The sequence below is a fragment of the Henckelia pumila genome, chromosome 1 (genome assembly GCF_033568475.1).
Source record: "Henckelia pumila isolate YLH828 chromosome 1, ASM3356847v2, whole genome shotgun sequence".
Lineage (NCBI taxonomy): Eukaryota > Viridiplantae > Streptophyta > Magnoliopsida > Lamiales > Gesneriaceae > Henckelia > Henckelia pumila.
The window spans coordinates 73,957,583-73,976,201 of NC_133120.1; the positions used below are offsets into that span (position 1 = coordinate 73,957,583).

The 18,619-nt window shown below is 32.3% G+C and overlaps 2 protein-coding genes across 2 annotated transcripts; one reads left to right on the forward strand and one right to left on the reverse strand.

Annotated features, from left to right (window-relative positions):
* The first annotated feature begins 213 nt into the window (after nucleotides 1-213).
* On the forward strand, nucleotides 214-5,193 carry LOC140874779 (uncharacterized). The gene is made up of 7 exons (XM_073278172.1): nucleotides 214-265; nucleotides 1,002-2,410; nucleotides 3,004-3,059; nucleotides 3,221-3,451; nucleotides 3,649-3,940; nucleotides 4,461-4,657; nucleotides 4,928-5,193. The coding sequence occupies exons 2-7, from the start codon at nucleotides 1,013-1,015 to the stop codon at nucleotides 5,079-5,081; spliced, it is 2,328 nt and encodes a 775-aa protein (XP_073134273.1). The 5' UTR covers nucleotides 214-265; nucleotides 1,002-1,012; the 3' UTR covers nucleotides 5,082-5,193.
* A 2,035-nt stretch (nucleotides 5,194-7,228) lies between these two features.
* Nucleotides 7,229-7,705, reverse strand: LOC140865203 (uncharacterized). The gene has a single exon (XM_073269768.1). It carries the CDS (start codon nucleotides 7,703-7,705, stop codon nucleotides 7,229-7,231), a length of 477 nt encoding a protein of 158 aa, XP_073125869.1.
* Nucleotides 7,706-18,619: the final 10,914 nt, after the last annotated feature.

Below are 18,619 nucleotides of genomic sequence, written 5' to 3' on the forward strand. Positions count from 1 at the left end.
TTCAGAAACGCATCTCTTTTGGAAAATAATGAAGTTCAGAGACCAAACTAGAATATAGTCATAGTTTAAGGGTATTTTCCAAATTTGGCAAGTACAGGTACTTCCCGCTTCTGCAGTGAAAGTCTTGTTTTACTCTCTCTTCTTCAAGAAACGGAAGACCCATAACGTCAAACGGCGGTTTCTATTCAGCCTTCATTTTTCCTTCCAATTCTCTCCCTTTTCCCTGTAAGATTCCTTTATCGAAATATTAATTTTATTGGAAGCGGTAATCGGTTTCATTTTTCCTGAATTGAGCTGGGTCAGATCTGAATGAGCTTCATTTTTTAATTTGTAATTGATAATTGATGATTGTCGGGGAAAAGAGAAAAATCCCATTTCATTTTGATTCTTGATGGTGTAATTGTTTCTGGGAATTGGTTAACCTTCGTATATGTGGTGGGTTTTTAATCCTCTCTCTTTTCTTGATGTTTTCTTTGTTATGTCTAAGCTCTTGTGCTGACGCGTTTATGCGCTGCCGTGGATTATAGATTCTTTTTTATTTGTTTTTTTTGCTTCCTGTTCTTACTCGAATTGCTTATTTAGCATGCTGGGAATTATATGTTTTTTGATCCGTTATTTGTTGTCGAGTGCATTGATGGATAGTTCTTTTTACATTTTCCTTGCGCTACTATGCTGAATTCGTTAATCTTGCATAGAGGTATATCTTAACTCCAAAAACGGCCATTTATCACTCAAATATGTATTTGCAGGGCCTGAATTATATATATTTTTGAGTTCTTTAAGCTTGCATAGAGGAGTGAAAATGAGTGTCACATGTTGAAACTTTAAGTTTTGTTCCAAGCAAGCCAAGTTTTTTAACGTTTGAGAACTCCTCCCAAATACTAAGCTCGTGATAATTTCAGGAATATGCAGATAGGATCTTCAACATGTATTCTTTGGCATAGGCAGTCATAAATTCTTTATTTAGAACAATGTTTTAGCTGGATTTGTGTGGTTTTTAGGTTCTTGTATAATGGAGAAAGAAGCCTTTGGAACAGAAAAGGGGATTCTTTTGGATTATCGTGAGCGTGACAAATCGGATGGTGGGACAGAAAGTAGCGATATAAAGGAATCCTCAAGTGTGAATAATCAAACTGCTCTGGCAGTGGAGGGCAATAAATCTGAAAAGGAGGGCGTGAAAAATGTAAGTAGTCATGATGGAGAAGTTTTGAAATTGCGATCAGAGGTTAGTGAAGTGGACGTGCCTCAGGTGCTTAAAGATGGGCTGCAAAGAGAAAGTTCCTCTGAGGTAAGAGAACTGGATGCTCCAACTGTTGAAAAAACGAAGGAGACAGTCGATGCTCATGACAAAAGGCAAACCACATTACCGGGTGTAGGGAATTACGTCAGGGAAAAAAGTAGTGACCTGGAGACTGAAAAGGGACCATATGAATTGAAGGAGGGAGTGTGTAGTGATACAGATTCAGATTCGAAGATACTTGATCAAGGTTTCGATGATGGAGAAGAGGAACCTGTATTTGATGGGACTGAGGTATTCGAAATGGAGGCTGACAGGAATATGTCTTCACAGTCCTTGAACAATGACTCTGAGGGACAGGTTTCTGCTTGGCCTGAAAAAGCTGTGGCACTTACAAACTTTGTCAGGCAAAAGAGTTTGATTGCAGTGTCAACTGTTCTGCGTCGTCTCTCTGGGAAAAGTGGTGATGGTCAAGTTGATCCTGATGAATATAATAACTTCAAAAGAGAAAATTCTAGCAAGGAAGACGGAACTTTTTTGGCAGAAAGTGATGCCCAAGAAGTCTCCAATAAATCTGCTGAGAAATCTGTCTGGAACCCTCTTAACCTTGTCCGGATTTCACGTGATACTAGTGGAGAAGACAAATCTTTGCAAGTGGATTTCATTGAAGATTTAACACACCCTATTGCAATGAAAGGACGAATCATCCTGTATACAAGGTTACGGTGCCTGGACTGCAAAGAGACGAGAAGGTATCTGCATGGAAAAAGACTCAGATATGTTGAAATTAATATTGACGTCTACCCCAACAGAAAGCAAGAGCTAGAGAAGATTTCTGGATCTTCTGCGGTTCCCAAAGTGTTCTTCAATGAAGTTCTCATTGGTGGCTTGATAGAGCTGAAAAATTTAGAGGAGTCTGGTAAGCTTGATGAGAAGGTTGAATACGTTATCACTGAACCACCACCATATGAAGCACCTCTGCCACCATTGTCTGGTGAAGATGACTTGTCAAGTAGCGGAGCTATTGATGAGCTAGCTCTAATTGTTCGGAAAATGAAAGTATCAGTTTCTATTAAGGATCGGTTTTATAAAATGCGCAGGTTCACTAATTGTTTTATAGGTTTGGAATCTGTAGATTTCTTGTCAGAAGATCAATACTTGGAGAGGGAAGAGGTAAGCTACATTGTGCCTTGCCGTCACTTTCATCTAGATTTCTCTTCAATGTTTCCTAGCCTGTAATTCGAACCATTCATGTCCTCCATGGCTCCCTTGTTTTTGTCCTTTTATATCTTAAGAGAACAAATTTACATGTTATCATTATTTTAAATTTTCATATCGCGGTCTCATATTTTCATATGTGCCTTGGAAGTTTTGAAGGGTTATTTAATTGCGTATAATAAATTTAAGGAAATGTTTAGCTGTTTAGCGAAACATCATGATTTGAATATCACGCTAGAGTTAAATTTTGATTCCTTACCTATTTTTCGTTGTCATACGTAACTTCACACTTTCTTAATCATGTAAAACTTACTTTGTGTTTCTGTTATATATTTTCAAGTAATTTCTAAATTAATTTTCAAGAAGCCTGAGTCGCTAAAATCTGGAAACATTAAAATCCAGTTGTATTACATCAACCAGTTTCTCAGTGGCAGGGGAAAAACTGAGAGCAATGACCATGTATTACTAGTTTTTTACCATTTTGCATAAGAATGTCTTTGGAAGCTATCCATTCTTTTTTTAAAACTGTTTATTGTCACTTGAAACAGGCTGTTGAATTTGGTCGAAAGCTGGGAAACAAACTCTTCTTTCGACATGTTACCGAGTGAGTTTCCTAGCATTCTTCTTCTTGGGATGTTACTTGTTTTCAGTCCTTTCTTCTCTGACAGTGAGTTTCTCTGCATTTTTTTTATATTATAATATTTGTATTCTCACTGATATCTGAACTCTGTTAGTCTTTTCTATTTTATGGCAATAACACTGTAGTGAGAATACCTTTGAAGATGGAAATCACCTGTATCGGTTCTTGGATGATGACCCTCTGGTCTCTCATTGCCAAAATATACCAAGAGGCATCAGTGAAGTGAAGCCAAAAGCCATCACAGAAATTTCATCAAGATTCAGATTTTTGTCTTATGCAATATTAGAAGCATATGCTTCGGAAGATGGAAAGCATCTTGATTACCGAAGCATCCATGGGAGCGAAGAGTTTGCAAGGTTCGTTTAAATTTTCGAAATTATCGCAATGAGATACAGTGAAAAGTCTTCAATAGTTTTCTTTTCTTTTCTTTTCTTCTCTCTCTCTCTCTCTCTCCCCTCTATTTTTTTTTTACATTGTTTTTTTGAGTTAGCTTCATAAACCACATTCATGATATGGTCATGGCAGTGACACTGATTATTATACCCATTTCCAGGTATTTGAGAATAACTGAGGAGCTTCAACGTGTTGAGTTGTCTGATATGGCCAGAGAGGAGAAGCTGTCCTTTTTTATTAACCTGTACAATATGATGGCCATTCATGCAACACTGGTGTCTGGTCATCCTTCCGGAGCTCTGGAGAGACGAAAATTTTTCGGAGACTTTAAATATGTCATTGGTGGATCAACATATTCGCTTTCAGGCATTTACAATGGCATTTTACGGGGTAATCAGAGACCGCCATACAATCTCATTAAACCATTCAGAGTGAATGATAAGCGCATAAAGGTAGATGCTGGCCACCTCTCAGTATGATATTTTGTTGCTTTGTAGATTGAACTAAGTGTTCTCATGTTAGTTAGCTTAGGCGACACTCTTGAATTGGTCCAGAGATAAGATCCATTAAGCTACACTATATTGCAGACTTCGATTAATAATCTGACACCAAGTCAATTTGTCTTGGGCCAATGCACTAATCTTGCCGTATTTATTCCGTCTGGTTCTGTTGTGCGATGACAACAAACTTCAAGTGTTTCTGAAGTGTAATGAGTCATGGGCTTCCTTGGAGATAGTATATCATATTACTTTGTAGCATGTTCAGCGATGACACATTTTATCTTGCTGACTGATTTGACCTATCCAAGGGTGTTTCCCACTCTTTGGGAAAACTTTCATGAAAAGGCCTCCATAATTGAGTTCATTTTCTATGAAAAAAATAATATTTCTTTTAACAAAGTTGTTTCAAGCAACTGGCATTATATGCTAACCCAAGCTGACTAATGCTCTTCTCTTCTCACTAATATTTCAGGTAGCTCTTCCTTACCCAGAACCTCTTGTTCACTTTGCACTTGTCAGTGGAACACGATCTGGACCAGCCCTTCGATGCTACTCACCTGGAAGCATCGACCAAGAGTTGATTGAGTCCGCTCGCAATTTCCTCCGAACTGGGGGGCTATACACTGATTTGATTGCAAATGTTGCATATGTCAGCAAAACACTGAAATGGTAAGCTACCCTATCTACTCGAATTCTTTTGGTCATCCTTTTCTCCTTCACTGTGGCACTTGTGAGTAAGAGAACCTCTTGCCAGGGCCATTTAATGGATCTGGGGTGGGGTGGAATGGAATTGCATATTTTAAATAGTCATGTACAACACAAGTTTATCTTTTGATGTGGTCGGTCGCCCCACTGAATCGTTCTAGTCTGCCGAAACATCCTCAAATCCTCTTCAGGTTGATCTTTCAGCGTTGTGTGTGTATGTTGGTGGTTTTTCAGGTATGGTGTAGATTTTGGGAAGAATGAAACGGAGGTGTTGAAGCATGCTGCCAACTATCTTGATGCTACCGAGTCTCAGGCGTTGCTTGATTTGCTCTCAAAATCTCAGCTTAAAGTTATATATCAACCTTTCGATTGGGGACTAAACCACTAGAATTTTTCTTGTGATGGATTCAATATTCATATACATAGATATACAACTAAGCGTTCCAATGTTTTTCTTTGATGTGTTTTTTGAAATGGGTAAAGGTACAATATAGTGTGTGTTAACCGACACTTGCAAGTTTACAATTCAAATACTTTAAAAAAAAAGGTTTACAATTCAAATTTATGTGCAATTACACCTCAACTGCTATAATTTAGTATAATATCGATGAAGATTTTGGTCGAGCATACTCTACATTTAGAGCAATGTATTACTGAATTCAAAATGAAAATGTGCGAGGTCTAAGATAATCAATTGAATATGTTATATTAAAATATATGACAAATGTTGTTGTAGATGTCGCCCTGCCCCAAAACTTGAGGGTATGGGGCTCAGTTTTTAAAAATAATCCCCCACATATATTAAAACTAAAATTTAAAAAAAAAATCACACACCGTAACATCTTTTAAAATACGGTCAGCTTCTTTTAATTATATCATAGTTTGTATAAGTTGGCTCATCATATATAATGTCTTTGTCAAGAAAACGAAATGAATTTCTATTTTTCATATACATTTATTTACATTTCTGTTATCATGTGATTCTATTTTCCATTTTCACTTATTGTTTTAATTGACATAATTGTACGAGACTAATATACATGAAAATGTCTGATAGGAGCTACATTCCGCGGACAAAGACTAATAGAAGCATTATCATCCGAAAAATATTGAATTAAATCAAACTAGGGTGGTACACCATATAAAAATTGTTATGCATAACCAGAATATCGATTATGTCGAAGTTTTGTATTATTTCAAAATTACAGTAAAATATCGGTATATATATCATTTTATATTGAAAAAAATCTTATATAATTTATAAATTTTTCTTTATTATTTAAAATAGGGATAATTGCATATATTACCCTTATGAAACCATGAGATTGATGAAACCCCCTATTACTATTAACCCCATGTGTTTTAAAATTTTGAGTACAAATACCACTGAAAACATGTACGAACAAGAGATTGTGTGCTCAAATTTTAAAAACATGGGGAGGTATGTGTTCAAAATTAAAAAACACATGGAGCTAATAAATCATTCTTTTTTCATATGAGGTTTTTAGTAATCTCGATATTTCACAAGGGTAGTGCATGCAATTACCCTTTTAAAATATTATATATATTTTTAGAAGGTCATTAGATTCACTTTCTTTTTTTTCGTTTTGATATTTTTATATATATAAAAGTTTCCGAATTTTACACCGTTATCATACCAAAAAGTTTCGGTAACGTTATTATATCATATTAAAATCTTTGATATATTAAAATTTTTGACAAATTCAATAATTTTTCGATACGGTAAATTTAGAATACAAAACTTTTCGGTATTTTTCCTATCCTTAAATTAAACAAATTATTATTTAAAAAAAAAAAAGAAAATCTAAATTGACCCGGAGGGCTGAGGCCCTTTTCGATCATTTTATTTTATACAATACAATAATAATATCCAAAAAAGTTGGTCCTAAATTCAAGCCACGTTGACAAGTTTAGGGTGACCCAGCTGTCCCAACAAATTTCAGATATTTAACGAGAAATGGTCATCGTATATTCGTATGCCACATATTCCGTTACCGTTTAATCTATGTTACAGTGAAAATATTTTTTTATTTTAATATCCGTGAAATTTTTATATTTTTTTATGAAAATTGATATCTGAAACTCTTATATTTTTTTATAAAAATTAACATATATATTGATGATTCAATGATTGATATTTGACCACGTGATAGAGAAGAGAAATACTTCTAAGCTTGTGAGTAAAATGATACATAAACGTAGTTATATTAAATTCCAATGTCATTCTTTGTTTCATAAAAAAACATTATGTTTTCATTATGTTTTCTGTGAAATGATCTTTCGTAGTTGATTGATTGGATTTATATTTATGATAACAAAAATAATATTTGCAGTGAACCAAAATCTTGTCACAAATTTTTAAAACGTGAGAAATCGACATGTACGAGTAACTAAAGGAGTTTTAAATTATTTATTTAATGTAACAAAAATACAAGCATTACACCGATTGTTAATTAAAGAAAAAGATCTCCAATACAAAGAGATGAAGAAAAAGAAGAAAACAAAAATTAGGGGTTAAGCTGTATGAACAGGCCTCGAAAATGGCACCAGAGGAATCCCAAATCCGCCGCAAGGTTTTGCTTTTACCCCAATATTATTGTACTTACAACGCCCGCGCTCCGCCGTCGGATCACCCATCTCCTCATCCTCGTCCAATTTCTCCTCCTCCTCCTCGTCGTCCTCTTCAACGGCGTCGTCTAACGGCACCAAATCGAGCGTGAGGCGGCCATCGGAACGGTTGGCCTGCAAATACTCGTGGCGCTTCACCTTCTCTTCGGTGATTATAAGCCTCCCATCGCCGGTGTAGTGCTTGTGCATCACCCACGACGGCAGCTGCTCGGTACTCGCTAACGATGGCATCGGCGGCGGGTACTCCTTTCCCGAAGCTCCCCGCCTTCCCCCGCTCCGTCGGAGATCGGTAGCTCCGCCGCGCGAAGGCTCCATGTCGGGTTTGAGATCGACGCAGCTCTCGAGCCCAATGTAATCGCCCATTTTCAGATAGAATTGATGAAAGATCCAGAAAAAGAATCAGGGTTTTGCTGCATGAGATCTATCGAAATGGGATTGAGTTTGCTTTAGTATATAATATTGGAGTAGCAGTGACAGGTGCATGGGGTGAGTCATGCCATCTCTTTCTCTAGTGATTGGGTAATATTTTTGTGGTGGAGGCTGTAAATTTTTATTTATTTATTTACTCCTCCAGAATCCAGATATTACAAAGTTGACTAGTTTTTTTTCTTTGGTAAATACATGTATGATTGATATCTATTTATGGTTGATATCACGAGATATGGTTGATATCACGAGTTTTTATCTGGGAGATTGTCTCGTAACAAACTTACTCATATCTGCATGTTAATGTCTCAATAAAAAATTATAAAGATTATCAAAAATTGAACATATATGATTAAAATTCAATTAATTTAACGATATTGTAAAATTGATATTTTGTCGTTTTACGTAAAAAAAATATTTAATGATAACAGCGTAACTCAATTCTTTTAAATTATATATATAGAAAACATGTTTCACGTTTTCTAACAATAAAAATCATTCCATTCAAGGTTTTAAAAAACATACGAAGAGTGACGGAGCCTCGATTTCTACCTTCAAACTTTACAATTTATATATTTTAAGATGAGATTAACATGAAAAATATTTTTATGATTTACAATAATTTAATGATATCAAGTCACTCAATATATTAATGAAAAAAGTTTATATGATTATAATCATATAAAATTTAAGAATAAATATATAGATTTTTGTAATTAACGGTCATATATCGACTGGTCACATGATCTATTCACCCTCTCCTATAGCAGATGGAGATGATTTACTCGATTGTTTACCACATTGAAGATTATTGTAATTAACAGTCATAAAGATATATTCTGATTCAAGCTTCACAACTTGCAAGATGTTCAACACACTCCATCAGAAGAAAGATGCATGGTTGTCAAGACATGCACTAGCTAATTAAGTATCAGGAAATCATAATGTTTTTCTCAAAATGTTCACTGTTATATTTGCGTATAGGAGCTGTCTGCGACCGTTGCCTTCCATATTTGAAAAGATCCAAATTTCATATTTATTGAAGTGTACTCTATATCAAGAAAGACAATCACGAAGAACTGAACTTAAGAAATTTATGAATCACTGATTTTCTCTCTTACAAGCTTTCATCCTCAGATTACTTGAGCACACTAGAAAGCTTCATTTAAATCTACTCAAATTCAATCCCCACTTACTCGAAACACATCAGCTCTTCAGGGTCAATCAAGGGTACATCAAAACTTCTCGACCGCTTCATACAGAATGCTTTCGAAGAATATATAAGTTTGATAGTTTGGATCCGAGGATTCAAACAGTGACGTTGTGTTTGTTGTATAGTGATAATATTTGCAGTTTTATCTTGTGGTATACTAGGCGTTATGATTTAGGCAGAGAATAAGTCATGATATTTGGAGTGAGTTGTTACATGTTTGTAAAGTCAAAATCCTCCAGTGAATTCATTTCTAAGTGAAAGGATTTAGCCTTCGACCTTCCATAGCTATTGTGTTCATTGCTTGTTGAAATATTCTTGAACTGAGTATAGAGTTATTGAAATCTATCAAACTATTTTTGCAGTTTTAAGTTGTTTGAGTGCTTTCAAAAGTTGAGAACTTTGATCTAGTTGGTTAACATCTACTCGATCAGTCAAACATTTTTAAATTTTTTTTGAAGTGTATACTCATCCCCTCTATACACATCTTTATATAATCCCAACACATTTGAAGTTTCAGTTTTAAAAATAGTTTATCTAAACATTAAATTTTTTAATATACTAAAATTTAAAAAACACACAAACAAATCGTGACTTTTATTTTTATTTGAATTATTTTTTCCCAAATTTTCGAAAGAAGTTATGGTTTGTATTATTATTTTAATTTATTTAATTTTTATTTCTTCTTAATTTTTTTATTATAACTTAAAAAATTAACATTTTAAAATAGTTATAATATCGTATACAATAGTATCACTGCTAAATAAATTTTATTTTTCAATAAAATATTAAATAATTATAATATCTTATAAAATAGAGTTTATTTATTTAATTTTTTAGAAATGTATAACTATAATTGATATTTTGAATATATTTATATAGTTATTTACTTTTAAAATTTGGTAAAAATATATTTTCGGTTTATTTAAAGTTATTTACTATAAATAGAGATTGCTTAAAGAGAGAACACACCGAAGCTTTAGTTCTGTGAATTTAAATTTATTTCTCTCTCATTCACCAAGCTAGCAATCTCACTATTCTTTGAGCACTCAAAAAGTCTTATCTACTTTGCTCAAATCAACCACCGCTTATCAAAAATATATCAGATCTTCAATGATCAATTCTTCAATCTCCTCGTCGCTTCACAGAAAAAGCTTTCGAGGAAGAGTTTGATAGTTTGGATTTAAGGATTCAAACAAGTGACATTGTGTTTGTTGTAGTTTCATAAGAGCTGTAATCTTATCTTTTGGTGTACTAGGATTTTCAAGTTAGACAGTGGATAAGTTCTAATATTGGAGTGAGTTGTTACAGTGTTTGTAAAACCAAAATCTTCTAGTAGATTCAGTCGTAAGTGGAAGAAAGAGAGACGTACAAGGATTCAACATTCGAACTTTCTTGTTTCTTGGGTTATTTAACCTCTTTTATCGTGTTGATATATCTGTGATTTGAGTATAGAGCTTCATTGAAAGCTATCAAACTATTTTTGAACTTTTAAAGTTGTTTGAGTGCCTTCAAAATTTGACAACTTTGGTCTAGTTGGTTAACATCCACTCAAACAGTCAAGTTTTTTTTTAAAAAAAATAAATTCACCCCTTCTACACACGTATTCGATCCCAACAAGTGGCATCAGAGCGAGTTTTCTCGACTTTTGATATCTATACTCTAATCACGACTTCATTCAACAAGATTTATGTGTTTTCTAAGGAAGAATATATGATGACTGAACAATACGTATGCAGACACATCTCTCTGCACAAGATGATGACATGTGGTATGTCACCACAGATGACCCCACGAAGATTTTTGAAGTTAATACTGTCGTTGATATATATCCAATGGTGAGCCTCAAATGTGGAGAAGCACATACGTGGACTATCGAGGACAAAAAAAAAAGGCGAACCTTGACAATTTTGTCAAGGATATCCTGTATCAAGGTTAGAGCCAATGATTTTATTTAGAAACATAAATGAATAGTAATAAAGTGATAGTAGGATATATAAATATTTAATTGGTTGGATATATTGACGAATGTGAGATATTTGAGGGGTGTGATAGTTGATGGATGGATTTGGATCTTCTGATGTTCAAACATAACAGCACTCTGTGTTGTGCAGTGAAACCGTTTCACTGCAATCTTTATTTTATTTTTTTTATGTTTTTGAATTGAGATGTTCGCGTGAACATCTTCCAAGATGTTTCAAGATATTCAGACGTACATCTCAATTCAAAACAAAAAAAATAAGATAACACGAGGTGTTGTTATGTTTGGACAGCAGATGATCCAAATCCTTGATGAATGATGTAGAGCAATAGACTCAAAAATATTATTTCTTAATATTTTGATTTCTCTCTCAAAACATTGTTAATAGTGATTGTAAGGGATAATTGCGGTTTTTCTTTAATATTCCTTTCAGTGATATTTTAAATTTGTTATATACGTGTTCTATCCGTCGTTAGCATTCCAAGAAACCATTGTTGTAACGTTTGGAGTTCGATAGAGCCCAAAAATGAATTGTTTTGGCCTTGCAAAAACAGTTTGATAGTGATTATGATTATAAATTGAAATATAATATTATTAGGTGGAAGCCCCACCGAACTTGGTGCAGCCCAAAACTAGAAGAAGAATTCATGACATCTGGTGAGTACATTTTTCTGCGTAAAATTTTCATTTTTGAATCATTTGCTAGGTCAAATCTCCCATCTTGCCCATTGGCATCGTTTCTCACGATGTGATTTGCTGTTAATTGTTATTTTGAATTTGTATTAGTCTACCTCTAATCCAAGAAATATAAATTAATTTAAGTTTATTATTCATATAACACTCTGTCTTCAATCTGATTTAGTATGAAATTTTTTTTATGTAGTTCATAACACACGTGAGAACTCAATGTATAGTCCTCATCATGATTTTAAAAAAAATCAATTTTTTTTTATGTAGTTCATATCAGTGTTTTCATAACCGGACCGTTGATCGAACCGGTTTACTTAAAAAAATGGTCCAACCGATCGGACCGTTTTAACCGGACGGTCGAACCGGAAAACCGTTTATATAAATTAATATAATAAATAATATATTTTGAAATTTTAAAAACTCAAAAATTATATAAATAGACATAAAATATATATTTAACATAGTTTGAAAGCTAAATAAATATGTAAATATATTTAAAATATCAATTATAGTTATAAATTATTTAAAAAATAAATTATTTATTTTTTAAAAAACCAATAATTATTAAAATATATTTTTCAAATGAAGTAGAAGTTTCAAATAATAATTTATTTATATATAAAAATATTAAATTTAAGGTTTAAAAATAAAAAAAATTAAATTTTCAAAAAAAAAATAAAAAAAATTCGAAAAACCGGTTCAACCGGTTCAACCGATTTTTCGGTTCTTGACCGGTCCAACCGGTTCTTGACCGATTTTGACCGTTTCTGACCGATTGGACCGGTTTTCCGATTTTTGGGGTCGGACCGGACCGGTCCGGCGACCGGTTCCCGGTCGAACCGGCCGGTCCGGTCCGGTTCCAAAAACACTGGTTCATATAAATTCTTTACCTCTATGGATTAAAAATATATATTTATTTGAATATCATCTCTTTATTCGACGAGATCCGAACATTCAGATACCAACATTTGTCGGATACTGGATCAAAAGAAAAAAAATGACTCTCCATTCTTATCGGAGCAGGGCCGGATTGTCTAGAAGGGTTACGGACTGGTCCCTACTGATCAGGGGTGGATCCAGGATTTCGATCATGGAGGGGCGCCCGCCTACAAGCTAGACACAAGATTAAAATAGAAAAGATAAATTACAGTACCGATTATATTCAGCTAATTAGGCATCAAATGTATGTTTCAAACAAAATATTTATACATTAAAGAAATTCGACGTGCATTAGAATTTTTATAGTTTCGATGATAACATCAATACAAATTTTTTTTAGCAATTTCTCTTTCAATACATCCAAAAAAAAATCATCTTCCATGTAATTTACTCATTCTCTTTTTTTTTATTTCAAATATGTTATTTTATTACTTTAATATATATATATATATATATATATATATATCATTTTATTTTATACTCAATCTGTGTCATATATATATATACTTATTTTTTTTTCACACACATATCAACAATTTTTTTTAGAATGTCAATTGAAAATAACTTTTCAAGTTTAATTTAATGAATACGTATATGGTGTAAAAAATTATTGAAAGTAATCTATATATTTAATGAAAGCTTAATTAATTATATGAGCATATTAATGAAAAAAAGAGGAAAAAATATTATTAATTATCGTAGTCTATATATTTTAGAAAAAATATGAAAAGTGATTATATATGAAACAAAGTGTAATTTTAGATGATAAATTTTAAAAATATCAATAAATATATAAATATTTTAGATATTTGGAATTTTTTTTCGATTAATATGATATTTTTTTATTTTACTTGTTATTATAATGTAATTATATTTTACAGAATAAATTTTAAAATTTTCAGTAAATAAATAATTTATTATTAGTTAAATAATAATAATAATTTAGATATATTTTGTGACATAAGGAAGAAGAGGGAAATAAAAAAAAAAGATGTGAGAGAAGAAGGAGTTTAAACAAAAGAGAGAAAATAAAATAAAATTCTGAGAGCAGGAGGATTCGAACCTGGTACATAAAAATAATAAAGGAGCTTTTTACCACTAAGCTACAAAAGCTTTCATTCATTGTTGGAGGAGCCGTTGGTATATATATTTAATTTCATAAAAATAATAGTTATATAATACTAAAAAAAAATTAATTTTTGAGGGAACCGTGACCCCGGGTCCTATGATGGATCCGCCCTTGCTACTGATCCCACCCCTGATGTAAAAGTAGAAGTTGAATTTATTTTTTTATTTTTGAGTGAAGAAGTTGAATTTAATGTTGTGTTGGACAAGAATGATAATTTAGGGTGGTTGTGTTTAACAGTTTGGCATATCTCGAGAATTTTATGGATATTTTCTTTTTTTGATGGGAATTTTATGGGTATTTTCAATTATTCGCGAGATATGTAGATTTCGACATTTCTCAAGGTAGATATATGGCAATGAGGCCTTTTCCATTTCCGTTAGGGTGTAAAAAACTAAATTGAGCCGAATATCAATAAAAAATTAAGGCTCGAAATCGGTTTGAGTTGAGTATATTCGAGTTCGAACTCGATTCAAAAATCGAAAATTATATTTGAAATTTTGGCTCAAAATGAAGTTGGAATTCAAATTCGGCTCGAAATGTTTCGAACTTATTCACTAGTTATTTGAACATTAAGATTTAGAAATGAAGGTCTAGAAGCTCGAAAGACTTGAACGCTCAAAATGTATATAATTATATTATATTCATAAAATACTAAGACACGTGAATTATTGAACAAAATAAATTTGACTCGAGTTTGGCTCGAAAAAAATTCGAACATATTCAAGTTCGGTTTGAGTTCAATAATTTCAAATTCGAATCAAATATGTATCGAGCCAGGTTTAAAAACTCGCGAACTGGCTCAATTCATTTGCGGCGTTATCTTGTCCCAAATCTAAAATACATTCTCATCCCCGCCCCAATCACTGCCTTTTCTAATCGAGGTCTTCCAGTTGTTTAACTGGTAAACGTGTCATTGACGATAACCACTTATGACTTGGGCACACACATTCCTTCATATACTGATGTGAGTGATAAATCCATAGCTTAACCCAGAGATGGAGCTAAAAATTTTAATTAAGAAGGACAAAAATTATTTTTATCTGACGCAGGGTTGGAAGGTACGTAACATATTATAGATGAGACAACGTTGAGGGGAGGCGGTGCAACCACCGGTTCCCCCTTGACTCCGTCCCTGGCGTAACTTCCTTAGCTTCAAATAAAAGCGCTTTTGGCACCATCGGTCTTGTAATGATCACATGGACATAACGTGCTATTCATTGTACCTGTGTTAGCCATCAGGGAGTATTTGGTTGACACGATCATTGCTGGTTTATGGATTTATGCACATAGAACTGGAACTAATGTGAGTCGAGGGAATCCATCACCTCAGACCCAAGCTTAAAAGAGGACCCAAAAAATTTTAGCTATTAGGTATTGCATGTTTGTTACTGCTCCTCAACATTTATGATAAAAATCATTTCAAGTACATTTAAAAAAATTTCTTATGATGATTTTCATGAAATAATATATTGTTTCAGAGTAGTTTTTTGGATATCAAACGGATTTCCTCCCTCTTGTTTGTTTTTGGTAAAAATATGACATCTTAATAATTAATAGTTCGTTGTACACTTGTATTATTTGATTTTGTCAATAATAGCTTGGTGCACAACAACATTATCTATATTTTATATGTTTCAGATCTATTTAGTTACTTTTGAGGGGAAAAAGAAAGCATTTAAAATTGTAGAATATACACAAGAGCGAACAAAAAGAAAATAAAAAACAGGGAGAACAAAATAAAAGAACATGTATACACACAAAATTTTGTCTGGTATATATATAGTTAGGGGTGAGAAAAAATATCGAAATACCGAAATATCGGAAAACTGTATCGAAATTTTTGGTATCGGTATCGGTATGGTAAATTTTTTTTTTCGGTATAACGGTATATACCGAAATATCGAAAAATATTTTTTTTTAAAAAAATATATATATGAAAATTTTCGGTATACCGATTTTTTTTTCGGTATATCGAATTTTTTTTGAATTCGGTATCGGTACACGATATAGATTTTCGCCATACCGAAAATTCGATATATTCGATATACGATACGGTATCGGTATGAAAAAATTACATATCGATTTTTTCGGTATGGTATATGGTATCCGATTTTCGGTACGGTATACCGTACCGACCCACCCCTATATATAGTCAATAAACAACACCCATAAATTATTGATTCTTTAAACTAGTTCAACGCATTATAAATTTAGTTTAAAAATCCTATTTAATCCAAAGGAATTAAAAAATTACTTTATTGTCTTGAGGTTCGATTTTTAATATTCGACTCAGGCCTTGAAAATATCAAGTTTGGCTTTATGATACTGTATGCATATATTGACATCCAAATTTATTTTTCGCATTGTTGATAAGATTTAGTTATCATGTTTTATACATAGTACTTTACAATTTTAATAACTTTTAATCGGGGACGTGACCACGTGCAACTAACAACTTTTTTCCTCTTTTTTTTTTTTTAACGCTCTCATATTCTTTAACAATTGTTCAGACAATCCCACCGCCTAGTATAAATTCCTTTTGAAATTTTGGTCACCCAGAAAGTGCATGCAGTGTGTGGCGGCATGAAAAAGATATCCGAATCCACTTTTTTTTTTTTTTTATTTAAATCCCTTTCTTCCATAATTTTCTTTCGGACATTAGATAGTATTAACATATACAAGCACACGTATTAATGAACCTTTGAAGTTTTTGATGTCTTTATACTTGTTGTGTGATACTTAATTAGTAGGTATTCTGAAAGACGATTTCACGAATATTCTATACCCGTGAGACGTATCGATCTCATCCAGATCGATATAGTGAAAAATATTACTTTTGACATAAAAAGTCAAGTGTAGTTGTCTTGTAATGCGGTCTCACGAATTTATATTTTCTAGACGGGTCGATCGATCTGTCAAAGTAATAAATTTGCTATAAAAAATAATACTTTTTCATAAGTCGGCTCGGGATATGTCTCACAAATGGACTTATTAGAGTTTTTGTGAAAAATAATACTTTTTAATGAGTGGAGTGAAGTCGAATCGGTTTAATATATGTTTCAAAAAATTAACTAGTGAAACGATCTAATATAAGTTTGTGTGATACTTGTTTATCGTCATATTGTCACACGAATACTTATTGAGCAACTTCTCAAATTAATAAGTCATTATGGTTTTTTTTCTTTAGAAATTTGTTAATAATTTATAATAACTTATTTTTATAATTAGAAACACTAAATCTAAAGAATGAAACTCATCTCCAATAAAGTTCGAAAATTATTAAAAAAAATTTGACTTACACATTTAAAATAATGATATTATTATTATGGTTATTACCTTTAATTTTACATTATCCGTGGAGGACATGGTAGCTTACAATTCACGTCGAGGCTGAAAGGCGGTGTATGCATTATTATTAGATCAGTATTCGCAAACGATGTAATGTAGTTCACGGAACTAAATATGGATAAATGCAAAAATAATGAAATCAAGAATTTTCCTTTCTGAGATTGCAGCAAATTCAGGGTTAATTATTGGTTATATTTATAGGAAAAAAATTGTAATTTTGATATACTTTTTGGTACTTATGTTTATGTACTCAGATTTTAGTATTATTCATTTTTTTGATAGACCTACACAGGTTAGAACTATGTTAGGGTTATATCCAAAAAAGACTAAAATTGAAAAATAATACAAGATTCACATTGAAAATTGACGATATAGAAAATCAAAATAGCATAACTATTGTTGATATACAGGCTATAATATTCCTTATTTTTATTTGTAAAAGGCAATGAAAATCTAACGAGTGATTAAGATAAGGGGTTTGAATAGCTAATTAGTATGGCGTGCACCCAATTAAGTAGCAACTAGAATTGGATTTTTAAAATTCTCCGGATATCCATATTCTATAATGCATATTCACGTCTTCGAGTAATCCACAATATTTCATATTTTAATGCGTTTATTTAGTGGGATGAGATTACACGTGAATAAATCATATTAGGATTATTAAAATGATTTTGAACGATTTAAAATAATGATGGATAAACAGTAACATGTTTACTTCGAGTTATTAATTTTGGGATTGAAATAATGATTGAAGGATGAAAGACAGTTTTACCTTCCACTTATGATATACAATCTTATGCTTAATTTTGTATTCATATAATTTGGATTGAGTTATTTTTGAACTAAATTATTATTGATTCACACGGAGTTATTTTTATTTATCAAAATTATTAAGTATAAAAATATATATTTTTTCAAAAATAATAAAATTGATAAATTGAGTTATAAAAAAAATGAGAGACAGAAAGAAATTGAGAGGGAAACAAAATAATTGAAAGAGGGTAGATTATGATTTATAGGTATTTTTTCCACAAATATGGGTTAGGATATGTTATTCCTTGTGTAATTAAGGATGTCTAATACCATGAATTAGGGTTGAATGATGGGACTCGAGATTTGAGATATTTGATTTTTTTTGCAAGTAAACAATGGATGAAATTGGATTAATAAGCTTATCATATTGTTATCAAGCCAAGTAAACACACCCCCTTAACTAAAATATCAAATGTAAATATTTCAAGAGCAGTTCTTTTGTATTACGATCTTATGGATCTACGTTCATGAGAGTGGACAATGATCCGATTTATATATGCAATGAAAACTAATAGCACTTTCGATATAAGAAAACATTATTTTTTTCTTGAGTTGAATTGGGTAGTCTGAGCCATATTTCACAAAATTGACCAATGAGATGATTTCATAAGAGGTTTTTTTTATGATATATCCAGCAATTCATGCATAGATTAGTCACATGCCTAAACTTTCACGAAGTGTAAGAACTAATCTCAATCCATTAATTTTTCTTCATCAACCAAACCTTGAATCCAAAGA

Coding starts and splice junctions, on each gene's coding strand:
- LOC140874779 (XM_073278172.1), top strand. CDS start 1,013: ATGGAGAAAGAAGCCTTTGGAACAGAAAAGGGGATTCTTTTGGATTAT. Junction 2,411..3,003: donor AATACTTGGAGAGGGAAGAG/GTAAGCTACATT, acceptor CACTTGAAACAG/GCTGTTGAATTTGGTCGAAA. Junction 3,452..3,648: donor GGGAGCGAAGAGTTTGCAAG/GTTCGTTTAAAT, acceptor ACCCATTTCCAG/GTATTTGAGAATAACTGAGG.
- LOC140865203 (XM_073269768.1), bottom strand. CDS start 7,705: ATGGGCGATTACATTGGGCTCGAGAGCTGCGTCGATCTCAAACCCGAC.